General features: G+C 38.5%; 2 protein-coding genes across 2 annotated transcripts in view; one reads left to right on the forward strand and one right to left on the reverse strand.

Annotated features, from left to right (window-relative positions):
* Positions 1 to 10,914, forward strand: part of LOC306846674 (putative helicase with zinc finger domain) — a 58,295-nt gene extending 47,381 nt beyond the window's left edge. The window contains exons 27-31 of the mRNA XM_079380216.1: positions 201 to 654; positions 1,992 to 2,223; positions 3,275 to 3,785; positions 8,106 to 8,334; positions 10,011 to 10,914. Of these exons, the coding sequence (XP_079236342.1) occupies positions 201 to 654; positions 1,992 to 2,223; positions 3,275 to 3,785; positions 8,106 to 8,334; positions 10,011 to 10,342 (1,758 nt within the window). The 3' untranslated portion in view covers positions 10,343 to 10,914. The remainder of the gene's footprint in view (positions 1 to 200; positions 655 to 1,991; positions 2,224 to 3,274; positions 3,786 to 8,105; positions 8,335 to 10,010) is intronic.
* A 2,231-nt stretch (positions 10,915 to 13,145) lies between these two features.
* On the reverse strand, positions 13,146 to 23,720 carry LOC306845056 (voltage-dependent calcium channel gamma-1 subunit-like; the record flags this gene model as incomplete). Its single annotated transcript, XM_079377610.1, has 4 exons — positions 13,146 to 13,378; positions 14,429 to 14,566; positions 18,312 to 18,386; positions 23,480 to 23,720. The coding sequence occupies 4 exons, from the start codon at positions 23,718 to 23,720 to the stop codon at positions 13,146 to 13,148; spliced, it is 687 nt and encodes a 228-aa protein (XP_079233736.1).
* Positions 23,721 to 26,011: the final 2,291 nt, after the last annotated feature.

A 26,011-nucleotide genomic window follows, 5' to 3' on the forward strand; every position in this document is an offset into this window, starting at 1 on the left:
CCTTTTTGTGTCTGTCTGTCTGATTTAATCTGAAATAAATCAAAGGAGCCGCCCACTATGCCTTCCCACAAGAGCACTTGTAACATGGACCATCTATCTTCACTCATCCCCTGCATGCTCAAAACACTTCACTTCTCCTACTCTTTTACACCCTCCATTAGTCACATGTCCGTAACGATTGTACTTCCTCCTCTCTACAGGGAGACCCGGAGCCGGTGCAAAACAAGAGTCCAGAGCCCCAGGCCAACATGGGCTTCCCTGGCAGCCGCCTTATACGCAAAGACCCGCAGGCCCAGAGGGCCCTCAACTTCCACCTGGGCCCCCCGCATCCCGGTTTTCCCCCTCACCACGGGAACAGCCCATTTCCGCAGCAGTACGGACTATCCCGACCTCCCATCCGAATGCAGGCCCCCATCCACCCTCAGGCCTCGTCCTTCCCCCCATCGTTCTTCAGTGGGCCTCCAATGGCGCACCGCGGGCTGCAGTCTCCAGTGCTGGAGGGTGGGGAGGGCTCGATGGGAGCGGGTCCAGGAGGGGTGGCTGAGGATCTGAAGGGTGTGGTGAGAGGCCTTCCCCCACAGATGCATCAGCAGCCCCTGCGCCTCAACAGCTTTGGAGAAGAGAGTTTGGACTCTCTGCTGGGCGATACTCTGGGTATGTGCATGAATGGTTCAAACGTGCATTTCCTTTGATGTATTGTGCTATTATTCCGACTGCTCTCTGTAGCACAGTTTTGAATTTTCTTTCCAAACAACTTTGGCAGTTGTTAGTTTAGTTCAAGTTCCAGCCTTTCAAGTTTCTCATACATTCCACAGTATTGTGCCTAAGGTTTTGAATTTGAGAGTGTAAAAGCCTTTTCACACCAACTTAGATGTTTTTGACATAAAAAAAAAACTAATTAAAAAAAAAATGAAACTCCTTGAACTGAGTCTGACTCAACCATGGAAAACAATAGTAATGCACTCAAAACACTCAGAAAATGGTATCAACCATGTAGTAACGCACTATCAACCCCAGAACACCCCTCAACCGTGCAGCAACACACACAAAACCAGTCAGAACGCCACAGCAGCTGCAGTCCAACACCCTAGAAAGTAAGACTGCACAATTATAATTGTTCATCAGAATTATTGCGCTTTCTACATTGACAAAGGGCAAAACCTTAAGAAGCTTCTCTCAAAAGCTAAAACAGTGAAATTCCTAATATTGATTACATTAATAATGCCAAATTATATTAACCAATACAAGATAACTAAAAAATATCAAATGAAAAAATTTAAAACAAATTTAAAAAAATCCTCACATATTGTATAAATTATATATGCATAAACTATAAATTGACTATAGATTAATCTTTAGTTAAGCTACAAAAGTTAACCACTGAAGTTCTTTGCTTGTTCTTTGATTTACATCAATGACACAATCTGCAGCAGGCAAAAAATGTATTGCACAATTAACGCATTCATTTTGACAGCCCTAATAAAATAATTTTTAGAATAAATAACCAGCAGGCCAGTATCTCAGATGATTATGCTTAATTAATCGAGAGAAGTAGAAATCATGATCATAATTAAAACGACACTTTGTAACTACATAATAACAACATAGAAAATTACAAAGCAATTGCAGACCAATCAGCCAAAACACAGACATAAAATAAAACATAACCCAATTTAAAAATGGGAAAGAATTTAAGAACAGTAATCATCATGTCAATAATTTGAGTCCTTGCTACAGTGTAATTAACTTAACAGCATGTACATACTGTACATGTTATACATAATTTACTGTTATTAGTATGGTAAGTACATGTAACTAGGACACTAAAATAAAGTGTTGGCTTAAATATTTTGTTTATTCATGGTTTTTTTATCCTGAACCTGGTTAGCCTCCTGAATGCTTCTGTCTGCTGAAGTAGTCATGCTGGGGATTGGTGAACAGACCTTTTGTGTTTTCCCAGCATGTCATGGGCTTTCTCTGTGTTTTCACAGATGGTCAGGCTTCCTCAGGGCTGGATGCTCTGGGCCAGCAGCAGCAGCAGGCTCGTGTGGGTCAGTGGGGTGAACAGTCTCCGTTCCTGCAGGCCGGTGTGGCCCCCTTCCCCTTGGCGCAGCAGTTGGCTCATCTCGGCCAGCCAGGTCTGCGAGTCCCCCAGCAGCTCCTCCGAGCCGGCTGGGGCCTGGGCCCTGCAGCAGAAGAAGAGCCCAGACCTGCCATGCCCAGGTTAGTAGACTCTTTGTCCTGCTCGCTTTATATTACTTTGCAAGTCTGACAAAACCAGAATTCAGTAGTCCGTAAAATTTCATAAGGTAAATATATTTTTTACCATGATGATAACTAGATGCTGTGCCACCTCTAAAGGGACATGATGCAAAAGAATGTTTGATGAGAGGAAAAATGACCTATTGCTTTTACTTTCTATCACAAATATTCTGTTCGCTCGAGAGACTGCATTCACTCGAAAACCGGTTTCTCAGGAGAATGCAAATGTTTTGCAAGCAAACAAAAGGATTCTCTTCACAAAACATTTGAGAGTGAAAACAAGTTTTGCCAATTAATGAAAGTTTCTTGGGAAAATGAAAAAGTTTTGTGAGTGAACACAAGGTTTCTCAATAGAAAGCAATTGTGTTGGTTTGCAAGCGAACACAGTTTTGCACAAACGTTTCTCAGGGAGAATGCAAAAGACACAAATTTCTTGGGAGAACGAAAAATTTTTGCAAGTGACCTCAAATTTTTGCAGCACACCGCAAATGTTTTTTCAAGTGAAAACGGCAGTTTTGCACATAAATGCAAAAGTTTCTCAGGAGAATGCAAAAGTCTTAAGCGAAAACAACTGTTTTGCAAATTAGTGCACAACTTTCTTGGGAGAACGAAAAAGTTTTGTAAGCAAACGCAAGGTTTCTCAGAGGCTTGCGAAAGTTTTGTGAGCGATAACAACACGAATTACGAATTAATGCAAAAGTTTCTCAGGTGAACGAAAACATTTTGTGAGCAAATGCAAACTTTCTCGGAACTGAAAGTTCAAATGTTTTGTGTGATGATTTTAAAACTTGATAAGATCAAGTCACTATGTAGCACACCTCTGTTCATTGTTTATTACTGTTATTAAGTTTGTTTCATGCTGTTTTTCCATTTTTCTATGCTGTTTTTAAATATATACACAACATACAGTGCAGTATGTAGTAAGCTAGTGTTCCATTCCGACCATATCCTGAGCCTTATCTTCCTGCTTCTCTCGCTCAATTTCTTTCTCTCTCTCTCTCTCTCTCTCTAGATATCCCGGTCTGTTGCGTGAAATGCTCCCTCAAGACCAGTATGAGCAACGGGAGCCGGCTGACATGCCCCCTCCTCAGTCTCGCCTCCTTCAGTACCGTCAAGTCCAGCCCCGAAGCCCCGGAGACCTGCCATCTCCCTCTTCCTCCACCTCAAACCACACCTCCGGCCCCAATCCCTTCCCAGCTCCAGGTCCGCCCTCCTTCCCCGACACTAGCCGAGAGCTGCCCATGGGCAGCCAACCTTTCCAGCAGCACCAAGCCTTCAATCAGGCCTCCTTCTCCCTGCCGCCCGAGCACACAGCAGGGCCTCTTCCGGTCAAATACCTCCTCCAGGAGGCCCACTGGCCCCACCCTGGCCTACCCCAGAGCCATGTGCTGGGCCACAGCATGCCCTTTGGCCTGCAGGCCATGGCGCACAGGCAAGAGCAGGGCCCCCTCACGCAGCTGCAGCACCAGCAGCAGAAACAGCAGCTCCAGGCCCAGCAGAGCTCCCTGCACAGCGTAGAAGAGGTGAGGGCTGTCTTTGGGCTGTTAAATGAAATCTTCACTGTTTTGCTGTCTGCACACCTATTAGTAGTCACTGTATTAATTACATAAAGCTGAACTCTCGTCAAAAGCCTTAGATGCTAATGTTGCCACAAATGAAAAATTTGCATTGAAAATCAACAAATTACTGTCAAAGGGGTGACTGAGTTTGTTTTAATGGAATATTAAACGAATGAGTAATAAAACTTAGGAATTAGTCATTTTAACACTTTGTTTCCTGAAGTCACTGGGGTTTTTTAAAAGGTTTTTGCTTAAATGCCTGAAAAAAGGTGTGTGGCCAAAAGTTCAAGACATTTTCATGGTTTATTCTACAATGTAAAATGGATCAGTAATAACCTGCTTTGAGCTTTTACTCGTCTTGAAAAAGGTGGTTACTTACAAATGGCAAAATGGGACCACAGAGTTTGTTGAGACCTTAAACGTCATCACACTTAAACTCATCTATTCGCTAGTACTCTTTCGCAGCCTCATTGTGTTTGTAATCGACTCAAAGGTTCAAACTTCAAAGAATATTTAAAATAATGATCGTAAGAGTTGTCAGAAGCTTACTAGTAGTGACGTTAAAGTTTGTAGCCTTTCGCTTTTACCTCTGGCAGGTGTAGACCCAAAACTCATGTTTAGGGCTGTCACTAACGATTATTTTGGTAATCGAGTAATCTGTCGATTATTCTGATGATTAATCCAGTAATCAGATCATTAAAATAACATTTTAAAATAGACCTAAGCGAATGCTAGCCTTTAAAATGACTTGAATACATATGTAATATCAATGTGGCTATAGTAATTACTTCAAATAACATAGCAAAAATTAGTAATCATATGGTTTTATTGAACAAAACTGTTAAAATACATAATGTATTATCAACAATATATCTAACGTAGATTACGCATTACAACAAATGACTGTAGAGGGCGCCAAAGAACTGATGGTTGTTTTACACTTTACTACGCAATCTAATCCATTTCGCTCCACACATGTAAATGATAAGTTTGTGTGGAGCAGCATTTACAGAGCCGCTCTGACATGCACGTACGTAACCTACACACAAGTAAATAAAGCACATTTATTAAACCTGTATTGCATATATTTAATTTAGTGCTGTCAAACGATTATTTGCATTTAATCGCATCCGAAATAAAAGTTTTTGTTTACGTAATATACGTGTGTGTACTGTTTACATTTATTATGTATATATAAAGACATACACATTAGGGCTGTGCGATTAATCAAATTCGACTTAAAATCACGATCTCTAAATCTCTTTAAAGTAGGATTCTTCCCGTGCCCCCGACCTCCCACAGTATGCTATCCGATTCAATCAGAATGTAACGTGGAGTGCGAGAACAGAACAGACCGGGCATATAGACGTAACACCAGGTTCACACATTCTCTGTCAGTGGTTGCGGTCCTGCAGTGCGCTCCAGGAGTGGTGCGTCTGCAGTAGTCATGCAGCGATTGTTTCCGCACATAGTCTATTTTGGCTGTGCTGCATGCGCTGAATTAGAGTGACAGCACATTGTTTGCGGTAAAAATGAACATGGATTGACACGGAAATGTAGTAATTACACCATAAATGAATATAATTAAAGTCTACTGTTTCACAGTCAACACATGGCTTTTTGGCTAGATTTAAAACAAGAAAAAAAAAATTGTGATTAAAATTGAAATCGCTAAATTGATCAAACGAATCGCGATTTTTGTCCATATCGCACATGCATGTATATATTTAAGAAAAATGTTGTTTATATACTCACCTAAAGGATTATTAGGAACACCATACTAATACTGTGTTTGGCCCCCTTTCGCCTTCAGAACTGCCTTAATTCTACGTGGCATTGATTCAACAAGGTGCTGAAAGCATTCTTTAGAAATGTTGGCCCATATTGATAGGATAGCATCTTGCAGTTGATGGAGATTTGTGGGATGCACATCCAGGGCACGAAGCTCCCGTTCCACCACATCCCAAAGATGCTCTATTGGGTTGAGATCTGGTGACTGTGGGGGCCATTTTAGTACAGTGAACTCATTGTCATGTTCAAGAAACCAGTATGAAATGATTCGAGCTTTGTGACATGGTGCATTATCCTGCTGGAAGTAGCCATCAGAGGATGGGTACATGGTGGTCATAAAGGGATGGACATGGTCAGAAACAATGCTCAGGTAGGCCGTGGCATTTAAACGATGCCCAATTGGCACTAAGGGGCCTAAAGTGTGCCAAGAAAACATCCCCCACACCATTACACCACCACCACCAGCAGCCTGCACAGTGGTAACAAGGCATGATGGATCCATGTTCTCATTCTGTTTACCCAAATTCTGACTCTACCATCTGAATGTCTCAACAGAAATCGAGACTCATCAGACCAGGCAACATTTTTTCAGTCTTCAACCGTCCAATTTTAGTGAGCTCGTGCAAATTGTAGCCTCTTTTTCCTATTTGTAATGGAGATGAGTGGTACCCGGTGGGGTCTTCTGCTGTTGTAGCCCATCCGCCTCAAGGTTGTGCGTGTTGTGCCTTCACAAATGCTTTGCTGCATACCTCGGTTGTAACGAGTGGTTATTTCAGTCAAAGTTGCTCTTCTATCAGCTTGAATCAGTCGGCCCATTCTCCTCTGACCTCTAGCATCAACAAGGCATTTTCGCCCACAGGACTGCTGCATACTGGATGTTTTTCCCTTTTCACACCATTCTCTGTAAACCCTAGAAATGGTTGTGCGTGAAAATCCCAGTAACTGAGCAGATTGTGAAATACTCGGACCGGCCCGTCTGGCACCAACAACCATGCCACGCTCAAAATTGCTTAAATCACCTTTCTTTCCCATTCTGACATTCAGTTTGGAGTTCAGGAGATTGTCTTGACCAGGACCACACCCCTAAATGCATTGAAGCGACTGCCATGTGATTGGTTGATTAGATAATTGCATTAATGAGAAATTGAACAGGTGTTCCTAATAATCCTTTAGGTGAGTGTATGTTATATATATATATATATATATATATATATATATATATATATATATATATATATATATATATATATATATATATATATATATATATATATATATATATATATATATATATATATATATATACATACATAATAAAAATATACATTGTACACACATATAATGTAAACAAACTTTGAATTCAATTAATCCTTTGACAGCACTGAATTGTAACATTTGTGAACTCACAATAGCATTATGCTTTGATTTTTAAATGGGTTTAATATCTCATGCACTTGCAAAACGGTCTAATAATGTGTTTCATGAATTCTCGTCCGTGGAATGTGCCACTTCCGGTATTCTGCTGGTTACTTGACATGGGCAAATTGCAGGCAGGATTTTTTTTAAATCGAGTACTCGAATTGAATCGATGAATCGTGACAGCCCTACTCATATTCATTGTGAAGATTATCTTGATGAACAAAACGTTTTGTTGGTCTTTGTCATAGAGCTTATTTTCTGCAATAATCCAAAAGCCAATGGGCAAAATCCTATTGGGGTTTTTTGTCGAGGAAATCAGGGTGATGCAAAATTTATGGTTGGCCTTCAAAAAAAGTCATCATCCCTGCACAGAATTACCACAGAAAATAATTGTTAATTGTCTCAGTTTGTAAAAACAAATGGGAAACATGTTTTCAGTAACGGACTTTCAATGGAAGTCTATAGTCCAAGCAGAAGGCTTTAAAAGCTCACATTTCTGTTGAATCACACCGTAGGTGGATAAACTACTGGTTATGTACTAACCATTGTACTTCCTGTAGGAGTTTGCTCCATATAAATAGTTTCAAGACACTAAAATCTTATCAAACCTAACTGGAGGTGCTGATTTAGACTGTGATGGTCACATCTTTTAAGCGTTATTTGTGGATTCTTATTTTAAACATTTTTATTTTATTGTCATCAAGGCCTCCATTGTAAGTGTATTTAACATGTGTCCTTCAGTTTTTATACATTTACAGGAAATATGATGAAATTATTGTCTATGGTAATGACCAGAATATAGCTTTAAAGTTGCAGTAGTTACACTTTTTGGTAGTCTTAGTTCTCTTATTTGGACTTCTGCTGCTTCTTGTGTGATTTGGCATATAAAAATAGACTGAAAAAGGACAACAAATAATAAATCATGTCTGAATTGGACTACATATCTCTGGCATTCAATTGAGTTCCCACTGTTTTGGATGTTTCAATCAGAGGGTTGGACACATGCATCCAAATGAGTATCTCTTTGATTGCATTAGTTTCTTCTTATTCCCACACTCATTTTCTGTCTCTCAGTATGAACCACGGGGCCCCGGGCGGCCTCTGTACCAGAGGAGGATCTCCTCCAGCTCCCCACAGCCGTATCCGGACAGCCTGGATCCTCAGGACCACCCCACGCCCTCCTACAGATACCCCTCAGCAGACCTATGGCTGGGGAGCAGCGGGCCCAGCCCGAGCCCGGCTCCTCTCCACAACATTCCATGTAACGGAGCAAGCCACCTTGTTCCTCACAGGGAGGTTTTAGGTGCGTTTCAATGAGCTTTGCATGCGTACGATAGATTTTGGTTGCTGTTATCGTGATATACAAGTGCACTTATTGTTTTTATTCAATGTTGGATGTTTATTAAGGAAATTCACATTATCCAATTATTCGATTTGAATCATCTAGTGATGAGTCAAAATGAGTGCTGTGCTCAGTGTTGTTATTGTTGACTAAAACTATTAAAAATTGTTTTCAGTAATTGAAATAAAGCTAAAAGAATAGCTTGAAGACTTAAAAAAAAGTATGGAATATTGCCTTGGCAACTAACTGAATAAGTTTAAGTTGAAGTATCAAATTGACTAAAACTGATATATAAACAATACTTAAATAACACTGGTTTAGCTGATGTAATTATATATATCTTAAAATATTATAAATTCTTCTTTTGCAGCATTGCAAAGCTATTTTACTAACTAAAACTGAAATTAAAACAAAAATTGAAATTATTAAAAGAAAAGCTACTTATGAATAAATCTAATACTGTATAAAGTTCAAGTTCCGTTTATTTCTAAAGCACATTTACTAACGGCCGCCAGCCGACCAAAGTGCTGTACAATAATTACAATATAGATACACAAGAAAGAAACACAATCAATAATCACTTAGAAACAATAAAAACAGGATAAATTACATGTTAAAAGCCGAGACACACATGAGTTTTGAATAAATAATGCAAAAATAACACAATCGTATGTAGGAATATATTGCAATTCCCTTTTTTTTTTTTTTTTTTTTTTTTTGCAGTATTGCAAAGCTATTTTTAATCACTAAAACGAAAATTCAATATGAAAATATTAAAATAACAGCTACTTGTATAAATACTAATACTATATAAATTATGCAAAAATAACAATCAAATGTAGGTTGTTTGTTTTGCAAAGCTATTTTTCACGACTACAACTAGAACTGAAATTCAAATGAAAACCGAAAATATTAAAATGAAAGCTACTTCTAAAAATAAAAATAAATACTGTAATTCTATATAATCAAACAATACTAAAATAATACTGGTTTTGCTGCTGTGAACGTGTCATGTGTATATAATATACTATATTGTGATTCTTTTTTTTATGAAGTATTGCAAAGCTGTTTTTAATCAGTAAAATTAAACTAAAAGCGTAAAATATTCAAATAAAAGCTGCTATTTCTAAAATATAAAGAAATGCTATATAACTAATACAAAAACAACACTGATGTAATCATGCAATATATTCTTGCAGTATTGTAAAGCTATTTTCAATCATAGTATTGATCATGTTGCCATTTTTTTTGTTTGTTTTGCATTCCAAATTTAATTCTGAAGCTGAACAAGAGTGAAGTGAATTACCGTGATGCTGCATGCAGTTAAAAAATAGTTTTGAGAAACATGTATAATTTGTCTAGCGGACATGCACCATTGTACAGCTGTTCAGACAACCCACCATTGATTTGATTTTAAACACATTTGGTTTTGCTCATCCATAGAATCAACCTTATACATAATTTTAGTCATGTAAAAATGGTCTATACCAAGTGAAATGCAATATTGTTTAATAATGAACATTAATGTTGGCTGTGATTCCATTAACCCGTGTACATTAGACCTGTGATGAATATAATAACTGGCACTTGACCCAGTTGTGTTGAAGTAATAACGACGTGCGCTTATTGTTCCTCAGTTTCAAAGGTGATGAGCGTTGCGGACGAGCAGCAGTCGCCTCACCCCGCCAGCGCCGTGTCTCTTCAGCACCACGGACAGTTCCCACCCCTCATGCCCAGCAAGCAGACCCCGCCCGACCCGGGAGGGGGCAACACCAGCCCAGGGGGCCCCCAGGGGCCCAGCAACTCCAAGCCCCCGACCATGTCCTACGCCAGTGCCCTTCGAGCCCCTCCAAAGCCCCGGCCGCTGCCCGAGCAGGTCAAGAAGAACAGTGACCCCATCTCTCTGTTACAGGAACTTAGCATAGGCAGTTCAAACAGTAGCAATGGCTATTACACGTATTTTAAATGAGTCAATATATATTATCTATATACACCTGTTAAAAAGGAAAACTGTTGAAAAAAAAATAGAATAACAATCTAAAAAAAAAAAAATGTCTTTTGATTTTGTGGGATAGCTAGACATTTTGCGTTTTATTATTTTTTACTTGCTTTAGTACTATAGTTGGTTCTTTTACAGTTTGGCATCTGTGATTTTACAAACCGAATCAGCATATATATATATATCATGAAACACCAAAACATTTGGGGGAAAACCTTTAAAAAAACCAATTAAAAAAAAAAAAAGATTTATGGAAAAAAAAGATTTTTAAAAACACCATGAATTGGTTGACCACTCAGCTGCCCGTCTTTCCTGTAATTATGTCTGCTCTCTTTGCATCCACTCCCAGAAGTAAAACTTGTTGAAGTGATTTTTTTCCCAGCTGGCATTTTTTTATGATGTTCAGTTTCTTGGTGTGTTTTCTTGTGCTTGCTGCTGAGTGGTGAACTGACTCGTATAAAAAAATATTATAAAAAGTTGTATAGATGTAGACAGACTTTTCTCAAACCTGTACATATGAATAAATGAATACATGAGATGACATTTGTGCGCTTTATTCTTCTACTCAATCCGCATGTAGAACGTAAAAAATGCACATAGGCAAATATCAAACCTTTTTATTATCACTGAAATGGCACATCAGAACATTTTTCATTTTGATTGTTTGCAAATACATGGAAAGATGCAAAGCTGCCAAATGAACAGGAAGTTGATTTCTCAAGAGTCGGTTATTGGATATCAAAATGCTCTGTTTTAATAAGCAACAAAGAGGTTTTGTTTGTGCTCTCCTGATCAGGATATAAAAAATGAACCATTATGAGAGCTATAATATATATACTTATGCTCAGGATATGGTTATTAGTGCTGGCAAAAGGCATGAAGCAACCAAAAACAAGAAAAAACTGGTCATTTAATGAAGCAATAAAGCAAACTGATATCTTTGTAATGTAGAACTATGTTACCATTAGTAAATTAACAAATATACAGAAAATGAGCGGTCGTTGTTCTTAGATCAGAATTTTTGTCATTATTTGGCCACAGTTTAGAGAAATGCACTCTTGTCAGGGTGAGATGTCACTTTTTCGAAAAACTGTTTAGGTATCGTTTTTTTGTCTACAGTATATAATGGAGGCTTGTATTGTAGTTTATACCCTTTTGAAAGTTAACAGCAGTTTAATAGCTGCTTTTACAGTAAACATCATCATCAGCTTCCATCTCTCAAAAAGTCTTCACAAAAGTGCCCTTGTCTAGAAAATAATGCCTACTTTTCACCATTTAATCAATCTCCCAAACATTTAGAACTATTCAACATCTTAAAGTGATAGTTCACTCAAAAATGAAAATTCTGTCATTAATTACTCACCCTCATGTCATTCCAAACCTGTAAGACCTTCGTTCATCTTCGGAACACAAATTAAGATATTTTGTCTTTCCATAGACCGCAATGCAACTGACACAGTCAAGGGCCAGAAAGGTAATAAGGACATCATTGATGTCATGTGGACTATTTTAATGATGTCCTTACTACCTTTCTGGGCCTTGAACGTGTCAGTTGCATTGCTGTCTATGGAGGCTCAGAGAGCTCTCGGATTTCATCAAAACTTCTTCATTTGTGTTCAGAAGATGAACGAAGGTCTTACAGGTTTAGAACAGCATGAGAGTGAGTCATTACTGACAGAATTGTCATTTTTTGGGTGAACTATCCCTTCAAATCTCCATTTGTCAGGTGGCAGTGCACAATTTTAAACCCTGGTTTACTGTGTTTCTACAAGTCCAATATAGTGGGAGGACAATGCAGAATAATAAAGCCGTATGAATAACAGAATAAGCTCAATGAATATATGTATGAATGTTTTGTGGATTTCAGTCAATGTCTTTTATTTTGAACTCTTTGTATAGGAGTATACTCATTTTATATACACAATTGAAATCCCTTCTTTGAAAATGGGCCAATCAAATGAGAACAAGAATGTCCTTCCCTTTAAATTAAGCAACAGCCTCAAAACGGCAACAGGTTTGTTGTGTCTTAAAGTAAAGGCTATTGACTGTTAGAAAAAGGAGAACGTCAATATTCCCTGCCACTACATCAACACAGAAAATGTTTTTCGGGGTTTTAACAGTCTTTCTTTGAGATTCAGTCACTAAAAAGCAGGAAGTCCAAGTGTGATGTGTGTAAAAAATACAACAGCTTAAATTAGCTGGGACGTATAAACCTGTACTATTAAAGTTATTAGATTCACCTCACTTTAAAATGCAATCTGTATTTGCTGAATCTGGTTGTATAACAAATATCAGTTGTTTATATTTTTATGGTCATCCATCACATTCATTTGTACCGTTTCAGAAATAACCGATCGTAAACTTTACGTTTTATAAACGTAAAAGCCCTAAATATACATTCTAAGCTGTCATCTATTGCATATAAGCATGAATGCACACAAAAATGTTTTCATATACCATAAAGCCTACAAAATTCATGTTAGATATTTCATATAGACCTTAATGGGATAGTTTAACCAAAAATGTAATTATTTACTTTAAAGCTGACTGACTGACTCCTGCTGAACACAATTTCAAAGAATCGATACAAATAGAAAAAAAGTGTTGGATAATCTATCCCTTTAAATAATTTGACGTCTCTGTCAAAGCGTAGTTAAAAATATCAATGCATCACTATCATCATCTACAAATGCAATGCATCTTTATCATTCACTCTGCTAGTGTGACTCCTGTGTCAGTTGCGTTGCGCTCTTACTCTGTGGTCGACGCTACACTAGTCTATGGGCTCTGGGTCGGCGTCCATGCAGGTCTCCCAGGGGTTTCTGGGCATGTGTGGCATGGAGATGATGAAGAGGCTGATGCCGCTGAGGAAGAGGAGGGTGAAGGCAGCACAGGCGCAAGCGAAGGACCACGAATAGTAGTACTCGATCCATATGGTCTCATCGCTGTCAATCATGCGTTTGACCGACTGCCTCATGATCTCCACCGAGATTACGATGCACAGACCTGTGAGGGTGAGGAAGGTCATAGAGGTTAAATGGAGAATAAAGATGGTGGTTTTGTGGTTGGTGTCTGGGGTTTCTAGAAGATTGATTCACCTGCGTTAAATTACACCATCCTGCAAGTCCTTGAGTATATATAAATATACTGCATGAATGTATCAAGTTGTAATCCTGATAGTGTCTTAAAATCACCCCTGTTAAAAAGAAGTGTGCTTAATTGTGTTGAATGTGCACTTGTAGTATACTTCACATCTTGAAAGTAAAACTAAAAACTGTACTTGCAGATGATACTGATGAAATAAAAGGACACTTAAGTGAACTGAAAGAGAGGCACTTTTAAAAAGTGCACTTTATAATAAATATAATTCAAATAAAAAATTACATTTTTTTGACGTGCTTCACAGAAGTACACTTATTTTGATGTGTTGACTAACATACTATAAAGCACATGTAAAGTATTTGATTGTAATTTGAATAGTAAATTAAGTTATATTTTTACGTACTAAATTGCAAATTCATTATAAATATATGTAATTGCATGACATGCAAGTTTCAGTAGAAATGTCATTAAGGTATATTTTATCATAAATGATTGACAGTACATTCAGCAGTACACTTTGATTATATTTATCAATGGCAATATAAGTCATTATGAAATTACATACAAAGATGTACTTAAAGTCCTACTTAAGTGGGTTAAAAAACTATGCTAAATGCATTTATTATAAATTTAAGCTATAGCACATTTTCAATTAATTGCAATAGTAATGCTATTAAGTGTCATCCCTTAACATCAAATAATAAGTACTCCATAAATATTAAAAATATGCAAAAGTGTACTTCTTTTACACGGGTATCAACAACAACAACAAAAACTAATATAAATCCTAATAACATGGACATATAATATGGTAGTGGGCTCAATACCACAGTATTGTTTGAACTATGAATATTCAGTATACATGAGAGAAGCATGGCACCAGTTAAATTACACAAAATACAAGAAAGATTTAAGAAGATATATTCAGTTTAACATACCATATTCAGTGCTTACCTGCAAAAGCAAAGAACATACCAGCTGGTCTCAGGAGGTAATCTCTGCCCTTCCCAAAAGCCCCCAGGAGGCAGAGACTGCCCAGGGTCATGAAGGCCAAACTGAAGATGGCAATGGCAGCAGCTGAGATGTTGTACTCTGACAGAAGAAAATCACACAGAGTCTGAGAGCGGATCAAAGCAAGACCTGGGGCCTCATTTATAAAATGTTGCACAGAAATTATCCTAAATTTGATCTTACGATCATCTCTCGAATATGCGTATGTGTGATTCATAGAATGAACATATGAACAGAAAACACGTACAGTATTGGCCAAAAGTATTGGCACCCTTGCAATTCTGTCAGAAAATGCAACACTTCTCTCAGAAAATTGTTCCAATTGCAAATGTTTTGGTATTCACGTGCTTATTGTTTTTGTTTGCACTGCAACAACACAAAAAAACAGAGAAGAAAAGTCAAACTTGATAAAACATTTCACACAGAACTCAAAAATGGACTGGACAAAATTATTGGAACCTTGTCAAAATTGTAAGAAATAATTGCTTTTCAAGCATGTGATGCTCCTGTAATTTGTATATAGACACACCTGTGTCAAGTAACAGGTGTGGGCAATATAGTAATCACACTTGTAACCAGTTAAAATGGAGAAAAGTTGGCATGGTTAAAATGGGGAAAACCTCCCTGCACGTAGACGGAAGAGCAAAATTTATGAAAAAATTACTATGAAGGATTGTTCGAATGGTGGATAAAGAACCCCGATTAACTTCCAAACAAATTCAAGCTGATCTGCAGACACAGGGTACAACAGCGTCAGCTCGCACTATGAGGACGCTATGGTAGGAGACCCAGGAGGACACCACTGCTGACATAAAAGCATAAAAAAGCAAGACTGGAGTTTGCCAAAACTTATGTGACAAAACCACAATCCTACTGGGAGAATGTACTGTGGACAGATGAGACAAAAGTAGAGCTTTTTGAAAAAGGACATCATGGCACTGTTTACAGAAAAAGAAATGAGGCCTTCAAAGAAAAGAACACAGTCCCTACAGTCAAACATGGTGGAGGTTCAAAGATGTTTTGGGGTGCTTTGCTGCTTCTGGCACTGGATGCCTTGACTGTGTGAACGCTCATGAAATCTGATGATTACCAAAGAATTTTGGGGTGCAATGTAGTGGCCAGTGTCATAAAACTGCATCTCCACCAGAGGTCATGGGTCTTCCAGCAGGACAATGACCCGAAACACACTTCAAAAAGCACTCAGAAATGGTTACTAACAAAGCACTGGAGAGTTCAGAAATGGCCAGCAATGAGTCCAGATCTGAATCCAATAGAACACCTGTGGAGAGATCTCAAAACAGCAGTTTGGGAGAAGGCATCCTTCAAATCTGAATGACCTGGAGCAGTTTGCAAAAGAAGAGTGGTCCAAAATTCCAGTAGAGAGGCGTAAGAAACTCATTCATGGTTACAGGAAGCGATTGATTTCGGTTATTTTTACTAAAGGGGGTGCTACCAAAAATTAAGTTAAGGGTGGCAATAATTTTGTCCAGTGCAGGGTTCTGTGTGTAATTGTATCAGATTTGACTTTTCTTCTCTGTTTTTTTGTGTTGTTCCAATGCAAACAAAAAAATAAATAAACATCCGAGTACCAAAAGATTTTCAATTGCAACAATTTTCTGAGAGAAGGGTTGCATTTTCTGACAGAATTGCAAGGGTGCCGATATTTTTGGCCATGACTGTACGTGTCTCTTTCAGATGTGAAATCTATGAATCGCAAATGATCTTGAACTTGCACGCAACTGAATGGTTTCAGCTCTCTGCCTTGTAAACGATTCCTAATTAATGTCATTAACATGTAAAAGATCACCAGTCATCATCCAAATTCTTTAATTTAGAACAGCAAGCTGCAAGAACAGCGTACATTTTCAAAAACCTGCAGGCTACTCTAACAAGGAAAAGTGTGTACGTCTGCTCAGACCTCGACGTGACGCTAAGCACTTGTCAAAGACAGTTTTTACAAATATGAGCATTGGCGTGGATTTAAGCTTACATACACATTTTATAAAGGAGGCCCCATGTCTTCCTGTCTTATGAGATCTTATGGCAACATTATTATAATTTTTTTTTTTTTTAACGTCTTCAATTTGGCATACAGCTGTCACAGAGAATTACTAGATGTGCTAACTTCTACTAATTAGCACATCTAAACCTAATTCAGTATAATCATATGTACTAAATTTGTGCTATGCTCTTTGCTATGCAGGCTAATCTGCTAGCATGCTAAAGGAAACAAAAAGAAAGAATGCCGAGTTTGATGATTTGTGTGTATTCTGATGTGTGAGAGATGTGTAAAATTTGTTTATTTCTTTCAAGGTTAAAAAGGTTGGATTCCTAATGAGGCCCCAATGAGAATCCAAGCTTACTATAACTGTATGTTTTAGATAGGTTTATGTTTATTTGTCCAATTTCATTCGTTATCAATGTTTTTATTGCAGCTGCTGCTTCACCAAAAGAGCTTGCATTCACCAAACAACTCTGCAGGCACCGTGTATTCATTCAAGGATGACTTTATCTACTCTGCTAATTCAGATGATCTGGCTAATCTGTCTGACCTCTAGACTAATGTTGTGTTTAACGTGGCATTAATTAGTAATACAGACAGATCAATAGCGTGAATGAGTATTGACATTTTAGGATGCAGCTCAGGAAATGCGTGGCGATGAAGCATTTGTGCTTTGCTTCACGTCTCGCTGCATTCAGCACTTTATCAAGCTCAGATAAGGCTTTATTCCACTTTAACTCAATGACCGAGCTAGAGCGTGAAATAGCTAAGATGCACTCTGCTCAAGTAGGCAGAAAATGTAATGCCAGTGGCCATATTTGGTTGCCAGATTGCACTGCTTTAGATCGGTGGACATTATGTCTAACAGAGCGAAAAAAGTTTCAGTCTTAAGAAGAGCGAGGTATTTATATAGCATAACTTTTAAAAATAATAACAGATATGTTGTATCATTATATCTTGGGAGCAGTACTTGCATATGCAAAACTCATTGCCACAACCTAGTGTGTTGTTATGTATTACTAAGTTGTTCAGTGGGTCAGTCCTTCCTTGCAAGTTAACAGGATTGGTTTAACATTTATCAGGCAAAATTTAAAAATAAAATTGCTTGGGAAAACAGAACCATTGGTGTCTGTTGTGTAAACAGTGCTGGATGGACAATGCTGGGTGGTAACTGATTACATGTAATCTGGATTACGTAACCAGATACCAAAAAAATAGGTATTTGTAATTAGATTATATTACATTTTAAAATACTTGTAATCTGACTACAGTTAATTTTTATTGATTTTTGATATTTGGTCTTTGATTTTTCGAGTTTTGGTTAATGGTCACATGACATGCAGGTAAACAGATGGAATGTTTTTAGAAAGTGTATTATTTTCATTGACATTTTTATGATTTGATTAATTATTAGCTTTTCATTAAATTCACAAACCCTCTGCAGTTCCTTCATGAACCTTGATGTAAAGCACTTCATGTTGTTAATTACAATGAATGGATTATCATTTCTTTCTCTTTGCATTTTTAAAACAATACGGTGCGAGATTATCGAACAATTTAGTTAAATTAAACAAGTTTGGTCAAAAGTAATCAAAAAGTAGTCCTGTTATATTACCAAAAATGTGTAATGTAATGGATTACGCTACTAACTACAATTTTTGTGATGTAAATCGGAATGAGTAATGGACTACAATTTGCAAGAAGTCCATCCAGCACTGAGAATGGGTTACACAGCAAATTTTATTTGATTTCATCCATCTCTGCTTGGTTTTAAGTGGAAACCTTTGCACTATCCACACATGATTTCAAAGGGGGAAACCTTACCTTTCTGAGTCTTTACTTCAAAAACTTCAGCCTCTTCCCCTGATGTGAAATGTTTGAAGTAGGAGCAGTTCTTGACTGCAAAACAAGATGAAAACAGTGATTGTAACTGAGGGTTGCAGGTGCTGCCGTAGCCTGTCGTTACGATGCAGCCAAACTACCAATGAGCCCGCTTGACATTTTCTCCAGAGACCATAGCCGGGTGCTCGAAAACAAGCCAGGCATTCGTGTGTGTCCATCGAATGGATCATGAATTCTGAATTATGTGCAAAGAGCATGTGATTACGTTGCTCAAGCTTTCTTGCTGGTAGGATCCTGTAAGTGTGCACAATCTGTATGTGCTTTTTGGACAGGAAGGTAAATTAGCTGATGTAACGTAATGTTTCCTACCATTATTTAGCCTTAACAAAACACACACATGCCTAATTGATGAAAGTTGTTTTCTTAATTTGCAGGCATTTTTTTCTATTTGCAGCACGTTTCTTTGTTTGGTTGTGTTGTGAGCATTTGCAGCGTGTGCGTTGTCAAATTGCCGAAAGTTGTTTTCTTAATTTGCAGACGTTTATTTCTATTTGCAGTGTGTTTCTTTGTTTGCTTGTGTTGTGAGCATTTGCAGCGTGTGCGTTGTAAAATTGAGGAAGTTGTTTTCTTTATTTGCAGGTGTTTTATCTATTTGCAGCGCGTTGAGCTCTCTCGGTCTCCGTAGAAATGTCACGTTATATAAGAGTTCATACAGGAACCGCTTCTTTAGATTAAACTCATAAAGCAACCTCAGGGTCCCCTGTGCCGGGAGAAAGACTGACAGAGGAGCTGTTTGTTACGATGGACCAAGAATCTCCAGCACAAGTGGGGGGTCGGAGGAGGCCTATGTATAGGTTACCTAGCAACAGGCTGGTCTTAGCTTTATTAGTAAAGGCAGACTGACAGCGGCGAGGGTTTGGGATGCATCGCACCATGTTGCTTTAGACCGTGATTTACTTAGCTTATTTGACTATTGCCATCACAGGCCCTTAGCCCAGGTTGTTGTGGATGAGTTCATCTCACGATTGGACTCGTTTTTGGAGGAAGATTTTGGCCATAATGTTTGGTGCCATGTGTGGGCTAATACACATGTTGGGTCGTGGTCAGTTGTCTAGCCCTACATTAGCATTTCAATACCCTCAACCCACGATGTGAGACTTGATTCAATTGTGTTTCGAGCCCTTTGCGGCAATATAGAGTTGTCGAGTGTGTATAGTGGAGATTCATTGACATCCCTCCATGTTTTCCTAGTCTTTTCATGTCCTCTTCACCTGCCTTGCTTCAGTAGGCCTGTCAGTGTCCTTCATCCATCTGACAGAGACATACAAGGACAGAGCGATCACGAATCAGTTCCAGATAAAAGGGCTGCTTTTGACAAATCTGTCCTTTTTTCCCCTGCCACGTATTGAATGCGAGACCTGTGCCATGCGCCTTGCTCTGCATGTAGGCAGATCTGTTTTTCAGGATGATTGTACCTAAAGCTCAAAAAGAACAGCGTGATTTTCAGTTCAGTGGCACCGCCGCACAAAACGGCGAGCCGAAAATAGCGATTTGGGGCGTATCATTGACCTCGCAGTTTTGTTAATAGAAGCACATATTTCAGGGAGGAGGTCGATTGCTGGGTTGCAGTGGCTGTCATATTAGTTTTTTACATCTTGATTAGAACTCCCTCCCTTTCGTGTCCCAAGCAAACAGACAACTGGGCCTGGCAGGTTTTCGAGCGCTATGAGGCAGCTGTGCTGTTTTTATTTTGGTAAAAATGGAGCAGTGGCTCAAGAAAATAGAGGTGTCCTCTTTTGTCCACTTGTAGAGTGACCATTAGATTCTGGGTCAATGTGAGAGGAGGAGGACACATTTAAAGCAGCTAACCCGCTAAGGGTGCTCATATCTGGGTCACACAAGGGAAGTGGCTTCCTCCGGGGCCTCTGTGCCTTTGCAGAAGTTTGGCTGACAAACTGAGATAAAGCCCCTGCAACAAAAAGGTACTAAAGGAATAGTTCATCCAAAAATAACAACTCGGTCATTAGCCTCATCATTACCCACGTTGTTCAAAACAAATTACTTTCTTTCTATGGTGGAGCATAAAAAAGATTCACAATGGATCTCTTTTTTTACACAACAAACACATGCAGTGACTAGGGACCATCAAGATCCACAAATGACAAAAGCGCACCACTGAAGTACTGTAAGGGGCTATTCACACAGAATGTGTCTTTGTGTCTAAAAACCCGAGACGCAGCGCTCAGGAATGGTTTTGAAAAAATTGTTTTGAAAAACATGTTCTGTGTGAATTGTCCCTAATGGTAGTCCATATGACTTGTGTGCTGTAAGTCTTTTGAAGCCATATGATAACTGAAGTTTAAGTCATTCACTGAAAATCTCGGTACAGTGCTTTTGGTAACAATAACAAGAGACAATACCATCTGCTATCCTGCCATGACACATCTTGATGCATCTAATATTCTTCAAAATATATTCTTTTTTCTTCCACAGAAGAAAGAAAGTCATACAGGTTTTGAACAGCAGGGGGTCGGTGAGTAAATTATGACAGAATTTTCATTTTTGGCGCGAACTACCCCTTTAACTATTTCTTTACATAATTATATCCTACAATACTGTATCAGAATCCACTGCTTGGTTCCATTTTCAAGTTGTTTCAAGCCACTTAAAATGGCTGTTTTAACATAATTAATTCCACTGGGAAGATCGAGAGACATTTTAACAGACCTCAGTGTTGAATGAGTGTGAAATGCTAGATTCCCTCAAAGAACTTGATGAGTCTCGCCAACACTCATAGCTCTTCTTTTCCCTCTGTGAGAAGCAGGTCTGGGAGTGAAGCCAAGAATCATTGAGCAAGCAGGAATATAACTGCTTAAATGCTAATGTTTGGGCTTATGGCTTCTTCAATGCAATTCAAGAGGCTATCCAAATCTAACCACTCCCCAGGCAGTTGTGTTTGCAGTACTAGTGTGAACTGGGCCACACCTGGTCTCATAGGACGTAATTTTAAACAGCGGTGCTCTGCAAGGTGTCCATGGAGCTTCAGGGTTAGGTGCTTTCCAACCCTTGCCAGCACAAATTATCCCACCGGGGCAGGAATATCAGTCTGTGTCTGCCAAGACTGCAATCCTCCACCTGGTTGAACTGCTTATCTCCTAATGGTCTAAAATGAGAGCTGCGGGGTTGGGTTGGAGAAAACTCATGCTGCACATCGGTAAACAGTACTGGTACTGTGCAGTGTCATACAGGAAATGTTTGACGAAGCACAGATTTTGTTCATTCTTACTGATGTTGTCTTTAACTAATAATCTGACCTCTGAAATTATATTTTAGATCTGAGGGAATAATGGCTAGTCTGCGTTATTGATTATCTGAATTTTGACTATCGGCATAAAGTCTAGTACACACTAAAGCTTATTCCAGTCAAGAACCACTCACTTTTGGCCCGCCACTGCTTTTACACGATGCTTAAGGGTGGCTAAATTTCAAATATCCCTGAGAGCCTCGTTGTAAAAAAGCTGCATGCAGGTTAGGTATGTTTTGAAGCATGGTAGCTGGTTTGAGCTGGTTTAAGATGGTCATGTGCTGGTCCTAAGATGGTCCTAAGCAACTAGCTCCTGCTCAGGACCAGCTCAGGACCAAACCCCCTCCCCAAAAAAACTAAAACCCAAGTTGCAATGCATATGTACTTAAGGATAACTCATGTACATGCAACAAGGTCTTAAAACTCTTCAAAGGACTTAAATCTTTTCAAGGACCACGGCTCAAAGCAACTAGTTAAGCAAGCAAACCCTTGACTCCTTCTCTTCAGAAGTTTTCATTGTAGCAGCCTTGTTTCCTGGAGGACTGGCAAAAACCTGTGCACAATTTTGGAAATTGCATAAAGCCAATCAAATTTGAGCTTGCTACTTTGGGAAAGCTCTTGCCATTTTGTATAAATATGCCTCAGATGAATGGTCTTCAGTACATAAATGGTTTAATAGAATCTCAGGCTGAGACTACATACTGAGGCTGATGTTGATGAGATTTTGCGCACAGTTGTCAACAAGTCTAAGATAAATAACTTTGATGGAGAATTGGAACTGTTGGCTGTTGTCATTTTGCCTTCAACATTCATGGTTGATGTTAAATCTTGGGGCCTTGCTTAAGGAGGAGAACTTACCCAGACATTCACAGGAACATATGGAGGGACGGATCACTCTGTTTATCCCCACAGTTCTTCCTGATGTGTGACAAGAGGATGCTGGTCTTACTGCGCCCTGGATTACACAGGTGGCAGCCTGGATCCAATTACTTTTTTTTACCCTAGTTGTTTTTGTGGGGTTTCTGAGCCCTCCATTCTATTTATCCACTTAATACTATGATATTTTTGTGTGACAATTGATCTATAACCTACCATCTGCCTTAAATGTTGACATAAGTATATCTGCAGAATGCAGTTGATGGTTAATTGTCAGGAACAGAAGGTATCAAGGCAGATATTCAGTGCTCTGTTAATGAATGCATACAGTATTTACTGTCATAAAAGTGAATTGCATTTACTTTTTCATACTCTTTTCTTCTTCTTCTCAATCTGTTTGACCTCATGAGCTTGGGTGTAGGAAAGAAATGAGGCTGATCCATCCCAAGAGCAGCGTAAAGAACAGTCGAGTTATTTCCTGTGTCCCACAGGTAGATTCAGCTCATCTGTATTTCCATTAATTCAAATCCACAGATCTTTACCAGTCCATTACAGCCTTAAACAACCCAATGACATCAAAAACTGTAAATCAACGGCCGTTCAATTCATTAGCACTCTGGTCAGTGACCTCACTTAGCAATTTAAAAACGAGGCAATTAAAATAAATCCTTAATGCAATTTGAGGAACCGACTCCCCCTAAATTGTAAATTAATGTTGAAAGAACAAACTCCAGTGCACTTAGAGAAGAAAACTTTTCACCTTGAACTTTCTTGCACTGTGTATGACAGTATGCCTGACTTGGATTCTCCTGCTTCCCAATTTCCAGCTACAAAACTTAAGATGAATGAGGTGCTCTTCCAAAAACTTCACACGGAAGACAGATCCATGCCTCTGGGCTATATTGGATGACATGGCTGGACATGTACTAATGACGGTCATGAGAAATAACTTGGATGTGAACTTCCTTACCTCCTGGCAAGCTGATAGGGCCACAGCCTTTACCCTGAGGGTCTTCCTCCACAATGAAGATACTCTTTTTACACAGCCTCCAGAGTCCGAAGTGGGCCGCTTCGCAGGTGGTGTTGAGCCGCTCCACCCTGGGACTCAGCACCGCCCAGTGGTCTGTCACCACCGCCGCCAACATGGACGAGATGCCCACCAGGATAACCACAAAGGTGATCTTCACCTTGGTCTTCTTGTCCTCCAGCATGGTGGCCTCCGAAGACAAGTTTGAAAGTGTCTGCCCTTGAATTGACGCCTTGGTTTAGTTGACTTCTCAGACACTAAGGGAAATGTAAAAGTCACACGGCAAGCCGCTATCTTTCACTCCAGCTCGCTGTCCACAAATCTCTGCTTCTGCTTGGAAAAAGAGGCCAGATAATAGTGCCCTAGTTTTCTCTCTCTCTCTCTCCCTCCCTGTAAGACAGTCATTTGGTATGGTGGGCTGTGCCTTTAGACCTGCCTTCATGATGTAGGCTGGAAAGGTTTATTAACTAATATTGTAAAATCTGCATTTGTCATATGTCCAGGGTGTTTCTATGCTTTCAGCCTGAGCCGCTGGAATACTCTCCAGCAACCCTGTTTCAAGATTTTAATGAATGGATGGAATTTTGTTTTTTTTCAATTGAATTATTTTAGGATGTAAAAAATTTAACTAATACATCAGTGTCAACATGTGATGTGGTTTGGCTTACCAATAAATCATCTTTGATTTGAGCAGTACTAACATTATATGTAAAAATGTTTTAAAACAACCCATCCAAAGTCAGTTTGTGTAGCTATTTTAGTTGAAAATATTTTTTTTTATTGTCATCTATCTAGTGCTGAAGATTACTCTCAAGCTCACAACTGATTGGTCTATGAACATCTGAGATGATGTGCAGATTCAACTCTCACAGTGTAGAGTCAGACTTACGGTGCAAAGCATTGTGACGAGTCACTGCACTATACTTACAATTTTACATGTACTGAATTTCATTTTCATCTTGCATGATTTGATGTTGATGGCTTGTTGTATTCATTATCCTTGTGCCTTGCTTTTCCAAAGCAGTTTAATTATTTCCTGTGCTACTGTTGCTCACTGCATCCGAGAGGCTCATGGGAAATTTCCTTTTATTAGTAGATGATCTACTTTCCACCATCAGTGAGTGCGAGAGGCTGTATCTATACCTGGGTATCAAAATGGATTTGAGTTTCAGGAGGAGATTAAGACTCCGGTCTCTCATTGTTAGCTTTTTTTTTTTTTTTTGCTGTTTAATATAAAGAGTTATTAGTAGCACTTCCAATGGCAAGCATCACTATTACTATTGCTAATACTTAGGGTTAGTGATATGATAGTGATACTTCCAATTTATATCAATTTATGTTGAAGTAGGAACTATCTTGAGAATATCATAGAGGCCTAGGGTGGGCTGTTTCTGTAAGAAATAATATAGCAACCATCCAACCAATCAGAACAGCTTAGCAACCACCTCTTCAATCAAAATTAACCATGGTTTTACTTCTGGTAAAACCCCCCCCCCAAAAAAAAACAGTTATTGTAGTTAAACCATGGTAACCACTTTGTTACACTAACCATAGTTAAACCATGGTATTCATAGTAAAACTGTGGTTATACAAATTGTAATCAACCCTCCAAAAACAACAACAACAACAACACATGGTTACTACACTTTTACTCTAATAAAACCATGGTTTTCATAATTTTGTAAGTACAAGTCAAGCACAATTTACATTTTGTTCAGAAAAAGTGTTGTTTACAAATCGTAAATATGTTGTTAAGTGAGTTAAATGGTATTAATCATATACAATATATTTACAATATATTTAGCAGTCATTTGAAAAGTTAATAGTGAAGTATAAAGATGGCCAGAATCTTTTACAGTTTTTTACAATCATTTTTGCACTAATAATAGAACCTTCGTTTCATTTTTCAAAACTCTAGACACAAAACGCTAAACAGTCATTATTTGTAACACAGGCTATCCAATGTTCAAAACTTTGCATATTGCGTTCATATCTTTAAAGAAGCCTTGCATTTGCAGAAGCATTGTTTCAAAATACTAATTTATTATGAAATATCATAGGAACATTACTTTAGATCACCCACACACAAGATAACCATAGTTTCACTGTTTATTTGTTAGTACAATCATTAAATATAGTTGTACAAAAGATTCAAGATTCAAGATTTTTTTTATTTGTCACATACACAATTATACAGAGTATAACCAGCAGTGAAATGTAGATCAGGTCCGCTCCAAGGACAGTGCAATTATATAGAATACAAATATTAAGAAAAAAAAAAAAGTAGAAAAAATAAAATAATAAAATAAAATAAAAGATAAAAAATATAGATATAAATATAAATGTACAGGTCAGTATGTTGTTGACTTGAATAGTAATAAGAGGAATGTGCAAAAAGAATGTGCAAAAAAGTTGTACAGGGTATTTAAATAGCAGCAATATGAGGTAGAGAAAAATTATGAATAGCTTATTAAT

This window comes from Barbus barbus, assembly GCF_936440315.1.
Source record: "Barbus barbus genome assembly, chromosome: 3".
Taxonomy (NCBI): Eukaryota; Metazoa; Chordata; class Actinopteri; order Cypriniformes; family Cyprinidae; genus Barbus; species Barbus barbus.